Genomic DNA, 23,414 nt, shown 5'->3' with positions numbered 1-23,414 from the left:
CTCCTTCCCTTCTGGCTCAGGGGATCTACAGCTGCTTCAGCGGGGTACAGAGCCTCAGCAGCCCCACCAGGGCTCCCAGCCCAGACTTGACAGCCGGTTCCGCCCAGGCCAATGTGCTGAAGATGCTCCAAGCGGCAAAGAAAATGGTGAATACAGCGGGCGTGGGGAGTTCCCTGGACTGCGCCACCCGCACCATCGAGAGCTGGGGCAGTCGCTGCGAGGCTCCACCTTCCACCTTCTCTCTTCGAAACCCTCAACTGCTGTTGCAAAGCGGGGCGCTGAGCCTGCCAGGCAGGGCCGCCCGAGCCCAGAACGCGTGGCCCCTGGGCCCCCGGGGAGGGCCCCGAGACCCTGGCCACAAAGGCCAGGCTGACGCGGGGGACCTGGTGGTTCGGAAGGTCCTCGCTTCAGCCCCCCTGCCCCTGCCCGACATCCCCCCCACGCCTGGGTGTCCTGGCAAGGGCTCCCCGCGACGGATGGGACCAGGACGCAGGAGCAGGCTGTTCTCAGGCTCAGGTGGGTGCCAGCCTCCTGAGTGCCCGTTCCCGTCTGCTCCCTGCACCCATGGATCCTTGCTCTGGGCAGACCGGACGGGCCGCCCCTTTCTCCCGCTTTTCCCAGAGCCCTCCGAACCCGAGGACCTGCCTCTGCTGGGGCCCGACCAGCTGGCTCGACGGGAGGCTCTACTGCGTGCGGCCTGGTCCCACAGGCACTGCCTGCGCCAGGGCTCCTGGCCAAGGTCGATGGCCGAGTACTGCTCCGTGCCCGGCCCAAGCCCTCCGGCAGCCTCGATGCCTGCCCTGTGCCCTTCCCAGGCTGCTCAGGCGAGGAGCCCTGCACGTTCTGGCGCGGACGCCCGGGGGGCCTGGAAGCGCTTGGCCCAGGCCCAGTCCCTTCGGCTGCCCTCCTACAGGGAGGCATGCCAGGAAGCAGCGCCTTCTGGGGCCCCCAGCGCGCTGCAGAGACAGAACTATCTTGACGCCTGCGCCCCTCTGCCGCTCTACTGGGGGTCTGTGTGTCCACATTCCCCGGCCTGTGCCAGCCAGGACCCCTGGATCTCAGAGACCTGGGGACCTCGAAAGCACAGGGGCAGGACTTTGGGGGGGCTGGGCGCCAGCTACAGGGATAGTGGGGGCTGGGGGGAGCTGAAGGAGGCCGGGCCTGCAGCCTGCAGGACACACAGCCCCCTGGGGCCCTGCAGCTGGAGGCGAGTCTCCAGCCTAGAATCAGAGGTGTGAACGAGGTGGGCTCCCTTACCTCCCCCTGCCTGGTGGCCCTGCTGGGGATCTCGGCTGGAGAGCGGGTGGGAGGTGGGATGGATTCTCCTCTTGGATCTGTCCCAGTCAGGGGCCAGCAGGTTCTCAAAGGGCACCTAGCACTCATCCCAGACTCCGCCCGGAGTAGTGTTCCTTAGACCGCAGACCCATGTCTTCCGCGGCCGGCCCCGTGACTCTGCTGATCTGAGCCTGGAGGAGGGGGTCAGCCAGGAGCTTTCTTCTTGTCTTCCATTTTTCCATTCTCTGCCCCCAGGAGTGGAAATGGGGGAGTGGCAGAGTCACAGGGACCCCTGGGTGCGCCCAGTGGGGGCTTCTGGGATTCCGATTATTAGGCAGTTGGGCCTGGTCTGGCTCCTCGACTGGACTTGGGGATGAGAGTGCCTGGAGGCAGAGAGAGGACCGCGGGAAGGGTTTTCTCTCCCATCCAGAAGTTTTTTCTCCATCAGACTCTGGGTTATTAAACATAGTTTTGAGAAAGACTGGCCCCTGCCTGCCTTCTGTACCTTTCAGAGAGAGATCACATAGTCTTTTCCCACGCTTTAAGCCGTGTGTATCCTCATGGCATCAAAAGCAAGCTCAGGTGTGCCACCAGGCTGTGGTTCTGGTACCTGGGGTCTCCTTGCAGGAAAAGTGCCCCTTAGTGGGTGAGGAGCGTCTTGCTGAAGAGAACCTTGATGGAGACTTGATTCTCTTGCCTTAGTTTTTTTTTTTTCCCAGTTGACCTTGGCAACTGGGGATGGTGGTGGGAGAGGAAGAGAAAGAGAAAAGGATGGTGAGGGAAAGCTTGGGAGAGGGAGGAAAGAGAGAAAAAGAAATAGGAAGGAGAGAGAGAGAGAGAGAGAGAGAGAGAGAGAGAGAGAGAGAGAGAGAGAGAGAGAGAGAGAGAGAGAGAGAGAGAGAGAGAGAGAGAGAGAGAGAGAGAGAGAAAGGAAAAGAGAGACAAAGAGAAAAAGAAATAGAGACAGAAGAGAGAGAGCTAGAGCGAGTGTGTGTGTGTGTGTGTGTGTGTGTGTGAGGAAACTGCTAGGAGGTTAAACAATTTGCCCAGGATCACACAACTAGTTGAATGTCTAAGGGCTCAGTCCCCTCAGACCAGGAGCTCAGAGCTTAGCCACTGCCTCATGGTGCTTCTAACATGGCAAGTAATGTGTACATCATGCAGTTAGGTAATGAGGTCAAGGCTGAGAAAGGTTTTTTAAGGGAATGTTTTGGGTTTCTCCTCCAGGTAGGACATGTGGTCATGGGAGAAAGGGAGGCTAGTTGGAAAGAGCAGAGCTTGGGAGCTACCTTTGCTTACCTGAGGCTTCTTTTCCTTTCACTAGGGTGAGCTGTCACAGCCTAGGAAAATGAGGGTTTAGACTCTCCCAAGATGTTCCCGGCGTGCTCGCTGCATAACTTTCAGCTTTTCTCCCTATCTTCCCCTGACTACTCCTATGGTCACTTTGGGCCCTCCCTTTATCCCCCATCCTTGTGCTGCAGGGAGCACGCAGGCAAAAGGACATGTTGCTTAGGGTCTGGATGAGTTACGGATGCCAGAAAACCACTCCATCTTTATGTGTCTTTCTCACACAGGCCATGTTCCCCCCCCCCCAATCTTATAGGGAGTGGTGCAGCTTGGGGAACCTGCTTAAAAGCACCAAATTATACCCCAACTAGTTCACTTGTTTAGGCTGAGCTGGCTCTGCCTATTCCACAGGGGCTTGGTTGACAGAGAACAAGGAATGGATTATAAGTTACAGGAACATAGATTTAGGACTGGGAGGGACATCTGTTTCTTTTTACAGAAAAGGAAACTGAAGCTGGGGGGACTGACCCAAAGCTCTACATGGCAAAGCTAGGATTTAAATCCAGATCTGCCGACTCCCTGACCATCTCTTTTTCCATTGCATGATGTCCTCTCTCCCAAGTCAACAGTTTAGGAAATCTGCACAGAGGTCTTGGGAGGAGGGCTTGAGGGACAGCCAGAGGAGCAGAGACCTCCAAAGGCTCAGACCCTTTCAAACTGAAACGGTGCAGATTCTCCCCTAACACCCCTGGGACTCCATTTACCCCATTAGCTAGATATGGTTGCTTAGGAAGCCACCTGGAAGAAACTAGAACTTTCACACCTGATCTCATTTTGCAAAGGGGGGAATCTGCCTAATGGCGGTGCCGGGACAAGAACCCAGCTCTCCCTACTCCCAGCCAAGCGTTGTTTGAACGATCCTATGCTGTCGGGGATTGGGAAGGTTGGGGGGAAGGAACTGGCAGAAACTTGGAGCTGAGATTTTAAGGCGATCCTTTGGGAACAAGAATCTGAACAGCTGTGGTCTGGGCACGGGGGAGAAGTTGCTTGGTATTCAGCTCCTGCTCCGGCCCGCCCCGGTGTCCGACATGACAAATGGTGCTCGGTCCAGGGATCGGCTGTGATGATGGATGGATGGTTCCAGGGATGGGAGGAAGCAGCGGGAAGGCGTCTGTGCTAGCCCAAGGCCCCAGATAGCCCTTAATCATTCCAATATTGGAAAGAGGGCTGGATTTGGGAGTCAGAGGGCATGAGGTCAGATTCTGGGAATAAGGCTTTGGGGACATAGAGTGAGAGGAGGTGGGTTCAGGGCTGGTTTGCCCCAGGATCACAGGGTAACAGGGCACTATTACACTACAATGGTGCAGTGGGTCCCCAGGTCTCTCCGAGAGACCAGGGCAAAGGCTCCTGCTGTCACAAGAAGGGGATAGAAAAGCCATTCTGGAGGGTGAAGGGACAGTGTCCCTGAGTTGATGGTGGGCAGAGCATCAAACCCACTATAAAATAAGTTCTTTCCTACTGAGAGGCTGGCTGAATCCTTCCTTCCAGTCTGGACTTCCTATAAATCTTAGACAAGTAGGGGCTGATGGTATTATATTATTATTATATTACTTATTTTAAAGATCTTCAGGAAAAGCTCATTCCCAGATAGCTTTCCATCAGATGCCAGAGAAGCAGCAGCAGTCTTCCCCTCTATCCCTCAGAGGAGCAAGGACGGGGGGTAATAATAGGATCTTCAGACCTCAGGAGAGTCTGAAGTGTCCAGAGAGACAGAGACAGAAAGTAGATGGTAGGATTAAGGTTCTAGCAGGTCCCTGTACCTCCTTAAGCCACATGAAATCGCCTCATTTAGTAAATTAGATGTCTTGGGGAGAAATCCCTGACTCTGGGGCTATGAAATTAATTTGCTATCAATCAATATGCATTTATTAAGTCTTCGTATGTCAGGCACCATAGTAAAAGCTGGAACTGCCAAATAAAAAATAGCACAGCTCACAGGGGCAGCCGGTGCGGGGCCCTGGGAGCAGGACGGCCGGACTTTAAGGGCAGGCTCAGGGGCTTACAGGCTGTGACCTTGGGCAAGACCCTGACCTCTGCATGCTTTGTTTTTCCTCAACTATAAGAATGAGGATGACGACGGCATTTCCTTCCCAGGGCCGGTGGGACTGAAGTCTACAGTCTTTAGCCCAGTCCACAGCACGTAGTGGGCGTGCAGTACACAAGAGGCTGGAGCAGCCTTAGTCCAAGTCACGGTCCTTTAAAGCACAGAGCTGGGGAAGCTGGGAGGTGGCGGGCGTAGGCTGTCCAAGGACCGTGTGGGCTTGGCTGCCCGAGCTCAGGGGTCTCTGCCTCAACTTCTAGGATGCTTCAGAGCAGAATCCCCATCCCTGCGTGCCTGGGGGCCATCCTCAGCTGCTGACTGGGGCTAAGGTTCCTGCAGGGTTTGGGATAAGAAACTGTCCTCAGTTCCACTCTGACTTTGTCTCTGCCTGTTGCTAAGGCTGCTCTTGGCATCCACACTGTGAGAACAGCTGTGTGGCTGTGGGCCTGGCGAGGTGCCCTTTGCCCACCTTCTATCACTCAGCAGTGTCCATCCTCTTCTGTTACCAGCCATCTGTGCCATCCAATAAGCCTGAAGCTGCCCCTCCAGCCCTGGAGTTATTGGTAAAAGGAGCTCACCCCTCACAGGATTGGGCGTCCGAGTGCAGGAGGAGGGAACGATTGCTCTGCTCTCCGTATCCCTCCTCTCAGCCTTGTTCAGGGATGCAGATGGGCACAAGACTCGCCCCAGTGGGAGGCAGTCCCAGGAAGTCTGGGGCAGACTCACAAAAGGGGCTTTGTACAGGATCTTATTCTGCTTTGGTGACTCATCTGGCCCCCAAATCCTAGTCAACCTGTCCTCTGAAAATCTCAGTTGGGGTCCGCAGTTCTTGGGGGCAAAGGGAAAGGACAGCCTTGAGTTCCTTTGGAGGGTACTTTGGGAAATGAGGTGGATGCTCATGTTTCAGTTTTTTTTTCCAGAGTAGCAAATCAGACAGCTGAATATTATTAGGCAGCTTCCCGGCCCAGTATCGTCACAGCTACGCCAACTCCTTCCCACCTGGAGATGCTGATGTCCAAGTCTGAAGTGAAGCTTGGGAACATTGTGCTGTGACGGCAAAACCTCTATAGTTTAATTGATCAGACTCTGCCTTATGGTGTTATTCAATTTGCCAGTACCAACTCTGGAACCCTGAAACAGTGAGACGGCTTAATTGTGTCACTGTGAGGGGATATAATTGGAAAGGGGGAGTACAGATGTTTTGAGGTTTTTGCAAACAACTGGGGAGATCTGGGATGCAGGATGGTCCAACAATATTATTTTCATCAATGAGGGTACCGATCCGTCCTCCCCATTTTCAAGCGTCAGCCAGAGATAGCATAGGAAGTTACTACACAGGCAGATGGGGAAGGGGCATTTATTTTTCGTTTAGCTGGAAAATAATTATACATAGTGAAGAGCTGTGAGACAAAACACAAGGTGATGGATTGGAAGATGATGTCCAATTAAGACAATCTAATTCTCAAAAGCACCCCACTGGGTTCAGGCAGTATGGGACCTAACAGCGGGGGTGTGCCTGCTTCCGAGGACCCAGGCTTCATGCTTAAGGCAATGCTCCTTTCCTCATCCTATGTCCCCCAGTCCTCAGGCAGGAGTCTTCTATAAATCATCTCTACCCTCAAGGACCGGATATTTTCTTGATAGGGAAATGTGTGGGATGCAAGTGAGGAGAAATAAAAGGTGCTGAGCAAGGCACTGAAATTAGGTTGTGTTGCAGGGAGGGGAACAGGACCAACTTTAGGGAAGCCCCCCCCTCCCAAGGGAACCCCATTTTCTACATTTGACTGCTCCTAAGCCTACAGAGAACATGGAATATAGTATGAGAATAATCTGGGCCCTCCTGTATCTCAACAGGAGGGACCCAGGCCCTGATGCTGCAGAAGGCACATTTGATGCAAATTTCATTAAAGTCCATGTGAAAATGACAGGGCACCAGGAGGGCTCAAAGGAGTGAGTTGGGAGGTGAAAAGCAGCAAGGACGGGCTGCAGTCATGGAACGGATGAAGCCTCGTTTCAGAACAGCCCAGCAAAGGGCACAGAATTCCTCCGTGGGAGAGGGGTGCTAGGGGAGGGTATGTGGGGTTCCCTCCCAGATGACCATTGGTAGCTCAGTTGTTTTTCACTTAAACCAACCTCAGCCGGAAGCTGGGATTTCTACTGCCAGATGTGTCAAGGGTCACTCTGGAAGTGATCAAAGGCACCAAGTCTGTCTGAGGTGACACCCATTCCTTCCCCCTCCTCTCCCTGAGGCAATTGGGGTTAAGTGACTTGCCCAGGGTCACACAGCCAGGAAGTGTTAAGTGTCTGAGGTCAGATTTGAACTCGGTCCTCCTGACTTCAGGGCTGGTGTTCTATCCACTGCGCCACCCAGCTGCCTGATTGATGCCCATTCCAATGCCATGATACCTTGCTCAAGGCACTGGCATGGGCTGCCACACAACATCCTGGGTCTGTGGGGGAATACAGCATCTTCTTCACCCAGCATCCTCTGAGGTGAAGATTCAGATCCCTTCTCTTTCTTGCCCTTTCTCATTAACCTCCTGTGAGAAGTGGAAAAGATGAAAGGGCGCTTTTACCTCCTCTCCCAGGGAACACTCAGACTAGACATGAGTTAGAACTAGGTCGGTATTGAGCGGCCTGGTCTCTCCTGAGCATCCACAGCAGGGCTCAGGGCCCCTGTGGCTCACCATCCCTTCTGTGTCCTTTGGCTCCAGGCCCTGCTGGCTTCCCATTATGCTAAGGCAAAAGTGACATGTGCTTTCACTAGATCAGTTTCTTAGTAGCTCGGGAAGCAAGACATGTTCTAGGTGAGGGGAGAAGCAGGCAGGAGGGCCTCTGCCACAGACCTCCTACAGCAAAGACCTGGGTTGTCCCATAGCCTAAGTGGGGGGGAATGGAGGGAGGCACCCGTCGGGTCCAGTAGAAATAGGATGTCACAGCGCCGGCACTGCTTCCAAATTCCACCCGGGGTGCCACGCAGGGGATTCAGCGGTCCATCTCTGGTGGAGTCTTGGAGAGATAATGGGCCTCCTAACAGCCATCAGACCTGATTACCAGCAATGTCTGCCCTATGCTGGAAGGATGGGGCTATAAGGTGGAGGACGGAGGGAGGCCTGCAATCCTGCAGAAAGGAGCTGGGTGTTGGGAACGTTCCCACAGTCAAAGCTTCGTCTCACTCAGGATTATGTTGACTGTGACAAAAAGGAAGCAGGAAAAAGCCCAGACCAGTACAAAGCCCACCCAGAAGGTACTTCGGAAAGGGGACTTGTGCTTATTGATTATCCCAGAGCCAAAAACAAGTTTTGTGTCTTTCCGGCTGTAGTACACCAGAAAGGCAGGGATGACGTACTGGATTCCATTGCCGGCGTAGGCGCCTGTGATCCCCACCAGGGACTCCAGGTCGTGGGTACAGAAGGCCACAAGGATGGGGGGTACCAAGGTGATGATAGGAAATACAACTCGGTCTACCACCCACGGGTACATCTCTCCCTCCCGGTGGAACAGAGTCTTCCAGTTGTTTCGAAGAGTCACGGCGATGATGGGAAAATTGGTGCTGATGGTGAAGACAGGGAAGAGGCCCAGGAAGAAGCGGATCACAACCAGGCGCACCACATCGCAGCCCGTGAAGTTGAGGGTGTACATGTCCATGAGACTGTCACTGTGGAAGCAGAAGATGGCAGTGAAAGAAAGGAGGCTGTAGAAGGCCAGGATCAGCACGTAGTCTAGCAGTACCAGCTGGGTGATGTGCTTCTTGGAGGAGATGGGCGTGATGAGGGAGGGCAGCGAGTGCTGGCACATGAAGGAGTAGACGCACACCCCAAACAGGTTGCGGATCCCAGAGAAGTCTGCTATGGGCGGATGCCCCTCTCCTTGCCCGTGTCCAATACGGATCAATGCCAGGATAATCATGATGGCAAAGGCTGGGGAACGAGAGAGGTCAGTCAGTAATGACGGAACACCCAAATACGCTGATCCTAGCAGGCCTGCTGTGGCAGGGCACGCTTGGGACAAGTCCCACACCAAGGGGAACCCTGGAGCTGGAAGGGACCTGGAGGCCATTTTGCACAACTTGTACCTGTTTTATAACCTCAAGCCCCTGCCAAATGTGGACCACAGAGAGGGAAACCCCCAAACAAACATGGAATTAAAGTCCATGTAGTGAAGACTACCGAGAGGCGGGGTCTCAGCCAGGGTGGGTTCTCACTAGCTAGGGCACACCCGATACACCAGAGGGGTGGGGGAGGGACACACAATAGCACATACCAGGTATTTACTAAACACACCGGAAGCAGCGGGGGTGAAGGAAGCTGAGGGAAGCCAAGGAGAAGCAGAAGCAGGATTAGCACAAGGCCTGGGAGGCTGTTGCTCCTCTGGAAAAGGGCACTGCTGCAGAGAAAGGATGAGCCCAGGGGGAGGCTGCTTCTCACCTCGGGGGGCAGGGCAGCCTCCTGTGTGACCTTGGGCAGAGGACCACTGGGCTCCCCTATCGCCCTCCAGGGGTTTTCAGTGCCTGGCATGTTTGCCTGCCTAGCAGGGAACTGAGGAGAATCCAGGTGAATGTTTTCCTTCCTCTAGTCTGGGGCATCTTGATTTTATCTGAGATGGAGTCCCTGGGGCAGCAAGCATCGACACAACATAAGGCTAGCAACCTGATCCTCACAGCCACCCTGGGAGGCTTTTTACAAAAGAAGAAACTGAACCATCAAAATGTTACGTGCTGGGGTTCCCCAATGGGAAGGTCCGGAGTCTAGCTGGCTCCCAGGCCAGCCCCTCACTCGTTGTGCTGCCCACTCCCCCCAACAGTGTGAAGGGCATAAGCCACAGGCCCATCTGGAAAGGACCAGCCTGGGGCTTGGACCAGGGCCACTGAGAATGATGAGGGGGCGCAGGCAGCTGGAACTTAGGGACAAGAGCACACCGAGAGAGATGGCATGGAGCACATGACGGGCAGCTAGAAGCCCATGGCCTCCTGGGAACACACAAGCTGGGATTCCTCTCACTTCTGCTTCTCCCAAGACAAGCTGTGCTCTATCTTCATCTAAGAGTTGGCTGGCTTTGTTCAGTCGTCTCTCCCTTCGATTCCTTAACCCAATCCCTGTTAGAAGAAGCTGTCACTGTTGGTGACAGTTCTCACTGCAGCGGCACAACAGGGTCCCTTCAGAGCTGGCCCATGCTCCTGTTAAACAGCCTCTTGGCATCTGCAGCCCAAACCACCTGGAGCCCTCCGAGCCCTTTCTCTGAATAACAGTTGTCAATGGGATAGGTAAAACGATTTCTATAGCGATGCTCCCTCCATTTTTCAGCTTATGGGCCCCTTTCCTTTCGTACCTGATCAAATGTCCCCTCCTGAATGGATTCCAATTTCTCAAATAATGGCAATGACAACTTTCAGTAAATGTAGAAGTTTTTCATGGGAACTGGGCTGGAAATGCCTTCAAGTCTTAGTCATGTTGCTATAGAGAGCTCATGATAGGAGATTTCCCACAGGAAAGACTTAAGAGTCCAACTCCCAAGGAAGCCTATGTGTCTTCCACAGCAGCTGTCTGAACACTCTCATTTCTGCCCATGTAATCTCAGAATCTTTCACCAGGAACCAAAAAAGAATCAAAATGAAATTTTCAAATAGGATCATGGAAGTTTCCCTAATTACTTCCATTACAAGTTTTTTTTTTTTTTTTTTTTTTAAGTATGGAGAAATGAATTCTGTTTTAAAAAAGTTTTAAATGTTTTTATATATTTATATGTATGTATATATCCCTGCACCCACATTATCATAATAAAGCTGTCCCTTTCAAATAATAATATATTAATTTAATATTTAATAACATAATAAAGGTTTTAAAAAGAAAAAAAATTCAGCAAACGTAATACATCCTCATTTTCTTCTCCACCTCTCTTAAGAAGAGAGAACAAAGGAGATGCTCATCAATTGGGAAGAAGCTAACCAAATCACAGTATGTAAATATAATGAATATTATTGTGCTGCAAGAAATGATGAAGTTGAGTACCAGGAGGCATGGATACTTACATGAACTAAGGCAAAGTAAAGTAAGGAAAGCCTAGAAAACGATATACACAATAACTACAACAATGTAAATAGAAAAACTACCCCATAACGATCAAAGTTGAGAATGTTGCAAAATTCCAACAAAGGGAAGGAGGTGCATTTTCTCATCTGTGTTTCTGGTCTCAGGGCCTTTGGTCACAATAATCACACAGAATTCAGTTTCATTTGATTGTGTTCATTTGTTGTCATTGAGCATGTTTTCCTGGTTCTGCATACTTCAATTAACATATCAATTCACGTAAGTTCTTCATTTGCCTAAGCACATTTTTACAACACAGTATTGTTCCACTGTATCCCTGCTACACAATTTGTTGAGCCATTCCCCATTGATGGACACCTATTTCTCTTTTACTTTCAAAGAAAGGCATTCCAAGTTTCCAGTCTCACTCAGTCTATCACTAACAAAGCCAGGGAGAGAGAAATGAAGAAGACAAGATATTGCTGGGAAAACTCTCTTCTCCTTCCCCTTCCTCCCTTCCCTCTTTTCTTCTTCTCCCCCTGCCCCCTCCTTTTCTATTTCTCCCTTTCTCCTACCTCTCTCCGCCTTGAATCCTACTCTTCCCCCATCCATTTATTCCTGGCTCGCCAGAAAAGTGAGCCAGAAGACTGGTAACTCTCTCCTTTCTCTAAAGAAAACATAAATCTTTATAGTTTCTATTCAGTCAAGGGGAAAGAATTGACCTATTTCTTTCCCCTAGACTCTTTGCCTAGGTAGCTTTCTCTAATTTAACCCTTTGCTCAATTCCCTAGGAGAAAGTGATGAACTTCCTTCTCTATGAGAAATTGCTCAGTCCTAAAAGGTGCACTAGGGACAATTTGTTGGAAGGTTTTTTAATCTGGGGTCTGTAAATTTTGCTTTTCAAAAATTAAATTTTTTTTTAATTTTAAAATGAAAAAATTATCTTAATAAATTTGTTTCCTTTATAGTGCCATATATTATATTTTATGCATTTAAAAATGTTACTCTAAGGAGGGTTCCATTGGCTTCTAAAGAGTGCCAAAGGGGTCTAATGCACCAAAACAGTTAATCACCCTTCTTCTGGTGTGTGTTGGGATAACAAGCAGGAGTGTAACTACAATGGAAGGGAGAGGACACCTGACCTATGTCTTTATGTGATACAATGGGTATGGAATGTGAAAGATGGTGGGAGTGGCCAGGTGACACAGGTGACAGAGTAGACAAAGGGGAAGAAAATAACTCCACAGCACAGCCCACAGGGATTAGAAAGCCTTTGGCAAAAACTGGAGGTGAAATAAATGGGGCTCCCTGACCACCATTAAAACATGCTGTAAAAGAGAGTTAGTTTTAAACTAAAAGTTTTTCCAGGTTTAGCTTCAAATAATTCTCTGTCATGAGACACTCTATAAATAATGAGGCACACTCAACAAGTGCAAAGAGCAAACTGAAGGTGATCGTCCAGGGAAAGCCTTCCACAAAGGTGAGATCTGAGATGAATCTTCAAACAGGCCGGGGAAGCAGAGAGGAGGAGGTACCTCCTGGAAGAGAATCTGCTGCAGAAGACCCATCCATCTGCAACCTGGAGCTCAAGGAGGGGAACAGGAACGGGAAGTGGGGAAGGTTATGAAAAGCTAAGTTTCTTTTTGATCCTGGAGGTAAGGGGGAGTCACCGGAACTTGCTGAGTAGGGGATGATGTGATCACAAAAATCACAGTGTGGAGAGATGAGTCAGGGAGACTATTAAAAGGATATTTTGATAGTCAGGCCAAAAGGTCTGCATGAAGTGGGCAAGTAGAGAGAACGGGGGAGTATGGATGAGAGTGAGGAAGACAGCAAAGTTGTGAGCAGGGAAGTTGAGAAGAGGCTGGGGAATGAGTTTGAGAAGCCAAGGGGACATCCCATTCAAGATGTCCAAAAGCCAAGCTGGTAATTCAGGATTGTAGCTTAGGGGAGAGACTAGGGTTTTGAAATATAGGTCTGGGAACTATTTGCACAGGTCCTAAGTGAATGCATGGGAGTTGATGAGATTACTAAGAGAAATAGTGTAGATCAGAACAGAGGGCCCAGACTAGAGCGTCAGGAGACACTCGTCCTTGGCAGGTGTGACCTGGATGAAGAATCAGCAAGGGAGACTGAGGAGTGGTTGGACAGCCAGGAGAGGAATCAGGAAGCTGGCATTTATATAGCAATTAAAATATCTCATCCCATCATCACAACAATCCTTAGAGATAGAGGTAATGGAAAGCAGAGAAAGTCTAGATGTGGGCTATCTCCTCTTCAATGCCTCTTCTGTACCCTGTGCTCCCCCGAGCTAGATAAATGAGCAGAAAGCCATACCCAGAAGGGCTCAGATATTTTTACTGATTGAAACTCTTTAGAATTTTTTAATTAGCTGACTTCTTTAAGGATCTGAGCTGCTGGTGATGGGATGTTATAGGAGGTAAATAGGAGAATAGGCATCATACTTTGAGCCAAATATGAACGACCCTCCTCCCCTCTCTTCTCCTTCTGAGGGTTAGCAGGAAGGGCTGACAGAGCTCAGTAATTATCTTGTGCCCCAATTTTTAGGAGCCAGCCACTGGAAAATCAAGAGGGAATCTAGGAGCCTTGCAAATGTCATGGTTGGTTCCTAGTGGAGAGAAAACCCATGGGAAGAAGCAGCAAGCACTCTTTATGTCTCCACGTCTGAAGAAGCTGTCTCTCGAGATGCTATCATCTATTTTTGAGCAGAAGTGAATACAGCACTCCTACTACCATGGCATGTTCTAGTCCTTTTCTTGCAGCCCTGGTCTTTGTGTCAGGGTGGTCTCCCTCATCAAAAAACTTCCCAAACAAAGCAGGCAGCTTTATTAGCCAGGGCTAAATCAAGGCTTGGCTTGTTTTAGCAAATTCACTTGGCTGCTGCTCTGGAGCCAGATTTCCCAAGAGCTGCTTTCTTTTCCCCCGTTAAATCCTTATCATGCCCACTGGATAACAAAGTAAAAAAGTCACAGGTTAATCTGGGGGAGGGGGTGGAGGGTAAGAGGTGAAAAATTGCAACAAGAGGTTTGGCAATTGTTAATGCTGTAAAGTTACCCATGCATATATCCTGTAAATAAAAGGCTATTAAATTAAAAAAATAAATAAATAAAGTTAAAGAATATGCTCCTCTAAAAAAAAAATCACAGGTTAGGGACTTGAAGATTCTTGTCATTTTACTTTATTAAAAACTTTTCTGCTTTGAATTTTAAGAACCACGACTTATACATGCCTGTAATCTTTCCCAAGATTCCTTTAGAGCAGAGTGGCTGTAGAAAATGTTTGGCAGAGAGGCCACCCATGTTATCAAGCACTGTATTAAGCCCGAGCGAGTCCCTGACTCCCACCTCTGGCTACTTTTCTCAGATATACAGGGCATGCAAAGTGTGGAAGTGCCGAGCTTCACTTTTTTAAGTCCAAGTCCCCAGGTCCCTTTGGTACAAGATCACTGGCCCTCAGGGTGCTCTGGGCTCCCACAACAGTCGTGCCAGGGAGCTGCCAGCTGGTAATACCTGAGAGAGCGGGCACAAGCCTGGGACTCGTATCTCTGAAAGCATGAAACTCTTCTAGACCTTAGAAACATGGACTTCTACAACCACTAAAAAGAGAAGTCACATCTTAAGTAAGGTTTTAAAATTATGCCATGTGGAGGCAGCTAGAAGGCACAGAGGATAGAGCACCAGCCCCGAAATCAGGAGGACCTGAGTCAAATCTGCCCTCAGACACTCAACACTTCCCAGCTCTGTGACCCTGGGCAAGTCACTTAACCCCAATTACCTCAGAAAAAAAAAAATCAAGCCACTTGGGTAATCAAACCCACCAGAGGCTCTCTGTGCCTTCACTAAAATATGAGACTTATCACAAAATAAATACTACAAGCTACAGGGAGAATTTTCTGGCATTAAAAAATCCCATTTTAAAAATGATACTAACAAAGTGTCCCTTATTGAGCCCCACTTTCTATTGTGTCCTAGACAGCTGAGTCCCTTTGACTTATACCTAGTTCAGGACATTTGAAGGAGTCAGCAGCAAAATAATGATGATAAGTAGAATGAAAGCAAGCTAAGGCTGTAATATGCTCTGCTTTCCCATCTATCTTAGTTCCCAGGATACTTGAAGGGTATCTAATATACTGACTCATAATTCTTAAAAAACCAAGATACAAATATGGTTTCTGCTGCCCTCATGCAACAGTCCCCAGCCCTAGCAAGTCAAAGTCAGGGAAGACAGCCTTGGGTCTTGCTGAGAGGCCACTTGGATGGGTGTGTATGTGTGTGTGTGTGTGTGTGTGTGTCAGAAAACCTGGGGCCAAATCTTAGCTCTGAAAGTGACCAGCTGTGTGATCCTGGGAGTATCAACTCAAAACTCCCCCAGCCCCACACATATACATCCCTCCCCATGGCTAAGTGCAGAGAAGGGTACTGGGCCCCGACGAGACCAAGACCACAAGGAAACTGCCCTCTGGAAGGTGTTCATTTCTCTGAGTCTCAATAAAACGGAGCCAACACGTACACAACCCGCCCAGTGCCTTGAACGCCTCACGCTACGGACACTGGAGCCGTTGTGTGTAACGGGCCCCACAAGCCTCCACCTCAGGTGTGCTGGCTTCAGGGCATGACTCTAGATAGCTTTTCAAGGATCGGAGGTGAGGTCAGGTGCAGCTCTAGGCCCCAGGCTGGCCAGCCCCAGAGGAGGCCGAGGCCGCACCCTTGTGAGCCGGGTGCTAGGCAGTGTGGCCACAGTGCAGCTCTGACCCATCCAAGGCAGAGGCTCATTTCTCAAGGTGCTGCGGGAGGACAAGCAGCGACAACAGGCCAGGAGCTAGGAAAAGGAAATTTGGTAGTGAGCCTGCCGTCAGCTTGGTTGCTAAGGCACTTCAGACAATGAGACAAATTCTGTCTTTTGGTGGGGAGAAGGGAAAAAGAAAATTTGGCCCAAGGTGTTTCCCTTTTCATCCTATGCTTTCTTTCTCCCATACTTCTCTTAGGGAGGGAATGTAGGGGTTATATGCATTACTTATTTTTGTGCTTCTATGAGCTAAATAACCAGAAAACAGAACTTACTGAAATTTCCAAAACATCCCTTGCTCTTAAAAACAGGATGAATTTTTATTTGGCACTTGTCCCCTAAAGAATATGACCCCAAAATATAGACACTGAAACTGGCAGAAGAATGGATGATATGGGAAAGACACATGGAAAATAGACCTGATAAAATGGGGGTCCTTGCCTTACGCTTGATGGGGAGGGATGATTAAAGAGCAAGGTCAAAATCATTGGAAAGAGACACCCAGACAAAAGGGTATCCCTTATCATCATTCTGAACCAGATGGTCCATCCTGGAGAACTCAATGAATTAGAGACTAATTTAGGTAAACCTCCTATGGCTTAAGGGCCAAATCCAGCCAGCCACCTCTTTTTGTACAGTTCCAGGAGTTAAGAACAGCTTTTCAATTTTCAAATAAAAATTAATAAATATAAAAACCACTCTTAGTTGGGACCATGTAGAAACAGGTGGGGCTGTAATAGATCCCTAGTTAAGCTAGAGTTGTCCTGGCTCTGGACCAACTGCTCAGAAAAAATCTTATATACTAAAAATGAACAGTTTTTAAACTTCTGAAAAATTCAGTGTCTGGCTCCTGAAAAGAACAATGATTTCTATACTGTGATCAGACTTCTTTTTAATCTATCCAAGTAGAGGAATTTGGTTATTGTTATCAGTGTTATTTTGGCCACCAATATCTACTAATCATATTGCCATGAATTCTATAGAAGTACACACTGCTCTGATAGTTTTGGCTAGAATTTTAACTAGGTGACAGTAGTGGGGAAGGTCCTATAAAACCCTCTCCATTCTTTTTAGTACCCTGTTGTTTATATAAATCTAACCTCTTCCACAGCACTTTGTCTTCTTGGGTATATGCAGGTCTTACAGATTTCAAAAACCCATCAGAGGCTTGCATGAAAATGGAAAATTAACCTTGCAGAAACACTTTCAGACATTGGCTTACACAGGGTCTGTGGGGACTCGGATGGAATTTCCTTCACAATAATATGGAAAATATGGATAACTTTCTTTGGTTTCAGTCCAATCTGCATCTGAAATGATCATAGAGTTTGGGTTTGTGTTAATAACTTTACCTAGAATTATTTCAATTTAAGTTGACCTGTGATAGTCTGAAGTCAATCTGACTATCTTCCCATGCTCACTATTCTTTGAGACTTCTGAAAAAACCCTGGCTTGATCCATTTATCACCAAAGCAGAAGAGAAAGTTCTTTAAAATAGTTCTTCAGAATCAGGACTCTGGCTTATAGCTATATTATTTGTCCCCAAGGACTCTGACAGTCTCTCCAACTACAAAAGTAACACAGGAAAGTAGCACTTGATAAAAGAGGTATGTCTCTGCAGCAGTCAAGATTAAAACATGTCCTAAGTTTTGGCCCATTTTTTCTCTTCTTACAACTCCTTTATCCCCTAAAGGATACTGCAAATAGTACACAAGAGGGCGAAGGTCTATCTACTTCATTCTAACACTAGGAAGGCTAACTCAGTTTTTAATCATTGGGGAAAAGGCAGCTGAGAACAGTAGGGCCAATTAGTAAATTTATCTTCTTCTAGGAGACTAAAAATGTAGACGTTCAGGTACTGTCAACTATCTTTAAGGCAGCACCTACCTTTCGCATTTTTCACCTAGCTAGCTTAGTCAAGGAGCACAGGAGAGGACCAGGTAGGAGAACAGATACTGAGAAAGTAAAGAAGCTAGCTTTGGGGGGCATGGTGGCAAGTGAAGGTAAATGCCAGGGAAAAACTATGGTATTAGTGACAAAGAGTAATTTCTGCTGGATTTTTGTTGCTGTTTTTTGAGACTGAGTTTCCCTATTTTGTTCACTCAAGAAGCAGTGGCCACTTAAGGGTTCGGTCCCAGTACTGACTGGCAAGGAAGATCTGACCTGCTTTTCCACCTGGGTCAGTTTGCCCACCCCAGACAATCTGGTACTTCCCCTTCCTCCCCTCCCACTCCCGCCCTTGTGGGTTATCATACTGGCTTGGATACACAAGTGGCTCAAAACTCCTGAGCGAGCGATGCCCCGGCCTCAGCCACCCAAATGTCCAGGACTGCTTGGTCTGGAACCCTCTGGTATTCTAAGTCTTAAAAGGGTTACACTGGCTCTACAGAGGTGGATGACTACCTGAATTTGCTCTTAGTTCAAAAGTTCAATGTGTACTACATCACCGGTGCTAGTTATGCTTTGGCAGGTACAATACATCATATTGAACACACTGCCCTGTGCTTGCTTCCTTAGTCTACATACATCTCACAGGCTGGCAAGTCAAGTCACTTTGGAATAAAAATACTTGTACCCTAATGGTTTGAATCTGGGCCACAGACATCACACTGCAGTAGCGCAGGAGTCAGAGATGTCCAACATTTAAGGCTATCCAAAGAAGAATGAAAGCCGACTGCTGAGAAGCAATCAGTCCATAAACATAAATTAAGTGCTTACTAGGTGCTAGGCACTGTGCTTAGTGCTGAGGACACAGTAAGAGGCAAAACATAGTCCCTGCTCTCAGGAGCTCGCCACTTAAAGAGGGAAATGAGAGAATATAGATAACATGCTACACAGAATAAAAAGGAAATAACGGAGGGAAGGCACTAGAATTAAAAGAGGTTTAGAATGGTTTCCTGTGAAGCCAGGGAGGTCAGTAGTCAAAACAGAGAAGGGAGAGCAGGTCTGGAGGACAGCCAGAGAGAGTGCCTGGGGCTGAGAACTGGAGGGTCTTATTTGTGCAACAGTCAGGAGGCCAGTATTCCTAGATCAAAGAGTACCTACTGGGGAAAAGGATGGAGGGGGGCAAAGGAGACTTGTAGAAACATTCCTGAGATTAGCTCCAATGCTAATGTAATAGAGAGGGTGAATAAAGAGCTACTTTAGTTAACTTTTGATTCAATACCTACACCATCAGGGAACTGCAGGACTAAGGTGTGATTTCTGATCTCATGGAGATAATAAATTAAAAATAGAATTAAGATGAAGATAAAGCTAAAACAGATATAAAAGAAAAAGTGGATTTTCCTGCTTCATCCCACTTTGTGGTATATATATAATAAAGCCAAAAAACAATGCTATGGACCACTTAGGAAATAATAGTTGTGAGCAACAAAAATGAAAACATAAGATAAATATGGGGAAAGATTATGAGCACAGTTGTCACATTTAGACTGTATCGAATATTTAGGATACCCAAGCCTGCTATCACCATGAGTTATTAAGGCAATGCAGTCTGAAGAGAAGGTGATATCTGATCTTGCATTCCAAATACCTTCCTCTCCTTGCAAAAATCCAAACCACAAAAAAATCTCTGGGAAGAAAGTAAGACTTACTGGAATGTTGAGGAATTGCCCTGCTACCAATCCAAAGTTCTCTTCCCTTCTGGGGGAATCTCAGAACACAGGGTGATGCTGTAAATTCTGAGGACTTTAGGCTCTTAGAGGAAGGTGGTGTTGACTGAATGGGGGAAAAGATCTATTAATTGTGGGATAATGAGTCTGTTGTATGTGTCATGCATTTTCTGTAGGAGAGCAACAGCGGCTGACCTATACTCAATATGCACAATCACCTTATTTATTGCAATGGATTTGGGGATGCTTTTACTCGCCTTGTGAGCCTTTTATGAAATTTCCCAGTGATTATTCTGGATGAGGGCATAATGATCCAAAGAATGATGTGATAATTTGGGGTTACATACCAAGATTTAACTTGGTATGTAAGTCCTGTGGTTGGGATTCTGGGCCATAGATTCTTTATCAATCTACCTTTCTGGCTGCATTTCAAATTATCTCCCTCCATGTACTCCATGTTTCCAATTAAATGGACTACTAATTATTCTTAAATTTGATATGTCATTCCCTGATTGTTTATTTGCACAGTCTATCTCTGTTTGCATCCCCTATGTATTTCTAGTGCCTACAAGGCACTTTCTCCTCATCTTTTCCTGCTAAAATCTTTTTCTTCCTTAAATACTAATTTTGAGTCTCTTAGCTCCTCTTTAGGGACTTAAAAAACAACAACAACAACAACAACTTTGAAGAGTCCCTTTCAGCTCCTCAGCTGAAAATGTTCTTTTTTAAATTTACATTTTCCTAAAGTAATTTGTCTAGATCCTGTCTTTGTCCATCATTCCCAAGACTATTGTACTTACCTTGATTATACTGTTCCCCACTAACAGATCACACATTCTTTGAGGGTAACAGTTGTGTGAATTTTTTTTTTATCTTTATGTTTCCAGTGCTTAGAACAGTTTTGCCTTCTTGCACATGGCAAATGCTTAAAAAACATTTGCAAAAGTGAATTAAAAACCAAACAACTCTTCTGGAATTGAAGCTACTCTAGACAAATAAGGGATCTAAGCAAGCTATAACCCAGCTCCAGCATATCTTTGTCAACTTGTTTCACATCATTCTCCTTCATATACTTATGGTTTATTTACTGTCCCTTGAATTAGATCTTCATATCATTCAGAGGTATTAGAGAAGCCTTTGTCTAGGTTGTCCCCCTTTTCCTATAGAATGCACTCCCTCTTCACTTTGGATTCTTTGAATCCCTGGTTTTCCTCAAGGCTCAGCTCACCCCCCTCATCAGTATGCTATTCTTCCCCCAATGAGAGAGAGAGAGAGAGAGAGAGAGAGAGAGAGAGAGAGAGAGAGAGTGAGTGAGTGTGTGTGTGTGTATGCTGACATGCTGTATCCTCCCAGGAGAATGGAATTTTCTTAAGGAAAAGGATTCTTTTCTTTTGGGTTTGTAACCTCAATTGTATAGCACATAAGAGGTACTTAGTAAATGCTTGTTAGATGAGGAGATGTTAATTTTCGTTTCATGAGGGTTGCCTTCAGATTTGAATGATCTTTCCTGATCTTTTAAAAAATTCCAAAGACCAGAGGTTTTGACTTTTCTTGCCAGCACCAAGCTGGGTACTGACAGCCTCTGGGATATGAAGCCATGGGTAAATTGTGACAATGGGGCTTAGAATGGGAAAGAGTGAAATGGAGGCCCTGAATATACAAGTCCTTTTTTTTTTTTTTTTTTTAACATATTATTACATTCTCTTCAGATGATATGAGAACATGTGCTAGAGAGCCCAATCTTTAAGTATAAAGGAAATAGCCTTCAAGAAATCTGTGGAGGGAATTCTGATTCGGAGGAGGAGGGAATTCTAATGTGAAAAATTTCCTGTGTTCTATTATTCCTGGGGAAACTTCCAGTTTTATTTTTTACCAGCCAGTCCTATTAAATATCTATCCAGTCTGGAAAACAAATATGGGGCATCTGTCAGTTGAAGAGGATAAAGTGGAGCAAGGAAACTTTCTGAAATAAGTTTAAGCTTGTCCATGATTGCTGAGGTAGGAAAGCATCTGACTCATTATAAAGGGAACAGAGACCAGGAATAATGTGAAAAATGTTTGCTCAAAGTGAACAAATAACAGAAGGGAGCCCTATATAGCCATAGGAACTGAGGGAGGAGCAGCACTAATGCAGAATGGTCTTTATTAGAAAGACTATTATTGTTATTAATATCAAATTTGTATCTTCAGAAGAGGTTTGTGGCTGTGTGCCAGTAGGGGAGTCAAGAATTAGAGCTAAATACTCATACTGTCACAATCCCTTCAAGCTGGAGTCCCAGGCAGTAAGAGATTCCTACTACAGTTAGTTTTCACACTGTACAGTACAGTTTTCACATTGTGACTTGTCTCATCATGATTTCAATATATCATGGTTAGGCATAAGAAGTTAAATGGGATTTGGGGGGAGCTATGCAGAAGCCACAGACAACACAGAAAAGCATAAAATATATGTATGGTATTATATAATACCAAAATATTTTATCTTTTAATACAATAATTCAGACTTTTTCTCTGGCATAAAGGGAGGGCCAAACATTTTTACACAGATTTTCCAAATTGTGGGGAGTGAGGATGCTGTGCTCCTAGCTTTCATGATGGAGAATGCAGTATCATTGAGATCATTGAGCAGGACTCTAAAACAGTGTCATATTCACATAGAAACAGATCCTGAGCACATACTGAGTTGGAAAACCACAAATTAACATTATCTATGTTGCATTATACATTTTCATTTATTTTGTAAAACATTTCTCAATTCTATTTTAATAAGGTTCAGGCAAGGGAGCCCCAAGTTTGACATCTCTATTCAAAAGCATCTGTTGCTGGAACATTGGTCACCAGTGACTACCCTCTGGTAGCTTCTCTCCTATGTCCTTGAATATGGCACTGGTAGATGCAGATAACTTTAGATCTAAAGCAAGAGTCCACAAGCTTTTTGTTAATGGAAGCCATTTTTCATTTTCCTCAAGCTTTTAATCAGTAGAAAGGAAAGGGTATGGATTAACAGCGAGATCCCTAAAGGTGAAGGGAGAAGACAATAGCATGTTATGACCTCTTCTTCAAAAAAAAAATTATGATTAAATAGCATTTCCATTCCTTCTGTTATTGTCTGCTTGCATTTTTGTTTTCCTTCTCAGGTTATTTTTACCTTCTTTCTAAATCTGATTTTTCTTGTACAGCAAGATAACTATATAAATATGTATCTATATATTGCATTTAACATATACTTTAACATATTTAACATGTATTGGATTACCTGCCATCTGGGGAGAGGATGGGGGGAAGGAGGGGAAAAGTTGGAACAGAAGGTTTTGCAAGGGTCAATGTTGAAAAATTACCCATGCATATGTTTTATAAATAAAAAGCTATAATAATGATTTTAAAAAATCATGGTTAGGAGAGGTATGATGGACAATGGAATACAGAAGTGGCAATAAGGTTGGGGAGCTAACAGGTAAGGCTTTGAGATTTGGCTAGGTCTCCCCTTTCCACTAAAAAAGGTGGAGATTGCTCCATATTTCTACGCAGAAGCAAATGTAGCCACTTCTCTGATCTGTCTCCCATCACCAAAAAGACTCTGAAGCTCTTAAAATCCTAGAATCATGGATCTCTTGAACTGGAATTTCTCCTAAGACACATGGGGATTACAAAAATGGCTCTCCTAAGACCTTGTACTCATACTTCTTCATTGGGACCTCTACTGCCTACAGAAGAGAGATTCTTCATGTAAATGAATTAAAGAGTTTGCAATTCTATCTTTTATTTAAATACAGAACTGTGGATAATTATTCCAAGTCTATCAATTACAAAATATTTAGTGAATAAACTGGCATTATTTACCACATGCTCTATTTTTATAGTAATTTGTTTTGGACAACCAGTTATGTGTAATAATGCTTGGTTTTTTAGAATTTCATTTCAGTAGCTGGCAAGAAGTAACTGGGGCCAATGAACAGAATTAATACCCTCACAAGCAACATGGCATCTTGAGATCCTGTGGCCCTACTTTCTGGGCAGGGGCTCCTGGAATTTTCCCCAGCTTCATTTCAACAGATGGTAAAACAAATTCCTAATTAAGTACAAAAAAAAACTTTACCATTTGGCACTTTTATTTATGATTTTCTGGTCCCTTTATGTGCTTGTTTTCCCCTTTTGTCTTTCTGGAGGCCAATCCAGCATATTGCTAACCTAAGTTCTTCCCACCCCATTGACTTTGAAAGAAGCAGTCCTAGTCAGAGTCAGAGAGGAGGAACAGAGTAGGAAGACAGAAGAGACTGTGGAAGGTGCAATGTGACACAGCCACTT

The 23,414-nt window shown here is 46.4% G+C and overlaps 2 protein-coding genes across 5 annotated transcripts in view; one reads left to right on the top strand and one right to left on the bottom strand.

The window, feature by feature from the left end:
- Positions 1–2,066, top strand: part of GRIN2C (glutamate ionotropic receptor NMDA type subunit 2C) — a 30,163-nt gene extending 28,097 nt beyond the window's left edge. For all 3 annotated transcript variants that reach the window (XM_031965762.1, XM_031965761.1, XM_031965759.1), the window contains exon 13: positions 21–2,066. In XM_031965762.1, coding sequence (XP_031821622.1) covers positions 21–1,238 — 1,218 coding nt within the window. In that variant the 3' untranslated portion in view covers positions 1,239–2,066. The remainder of the gene's footprint in view (positions 1–20) is intronic.
- Positions 2,067–7,150: 5,084 nt separating this feature from the next.
- The window catches only part of TMEM104 (transmembrane protein 104), a 71,351-nt gene continuing 55,087 nt past the window's right edge, over positions 7,151–23,414 (bottom strand). For both annotated transcript variants that reach the window (XM_031965755.1, XM_031965754.1), the window contains exon 10: positions 7,151–8,583. In XM_031965755.1, the coding sequence (XP_031821615.1) occupies positions 7,823–8,583 (761 nt within the window). In that variant the 3' untranslated portion in view covers positions 7,151–7,822. The remainder of the gene's footprint in view (positions 8,584–23,414) is intronic.

This window comes from Sarcophilus harrisii, chromosome 4 (genome assembly GCF_902635505.1).
Source record: "Sarcophilus harrisii chromosome 4, mSarHar1.11, whole genome shotgun sequence".
Taxonomy (NCBI): Eukaryota; Metazoa; Chordata; class Mammalia; order Dasyuromorphia; family Dasyuridae; genus Sarcophilus; species Sarcophilus harrisii.
Note: the sequence above shows the minus strand (reverse complement) of the source record. Positions and strands in the feature narration are given on the sequence as shown.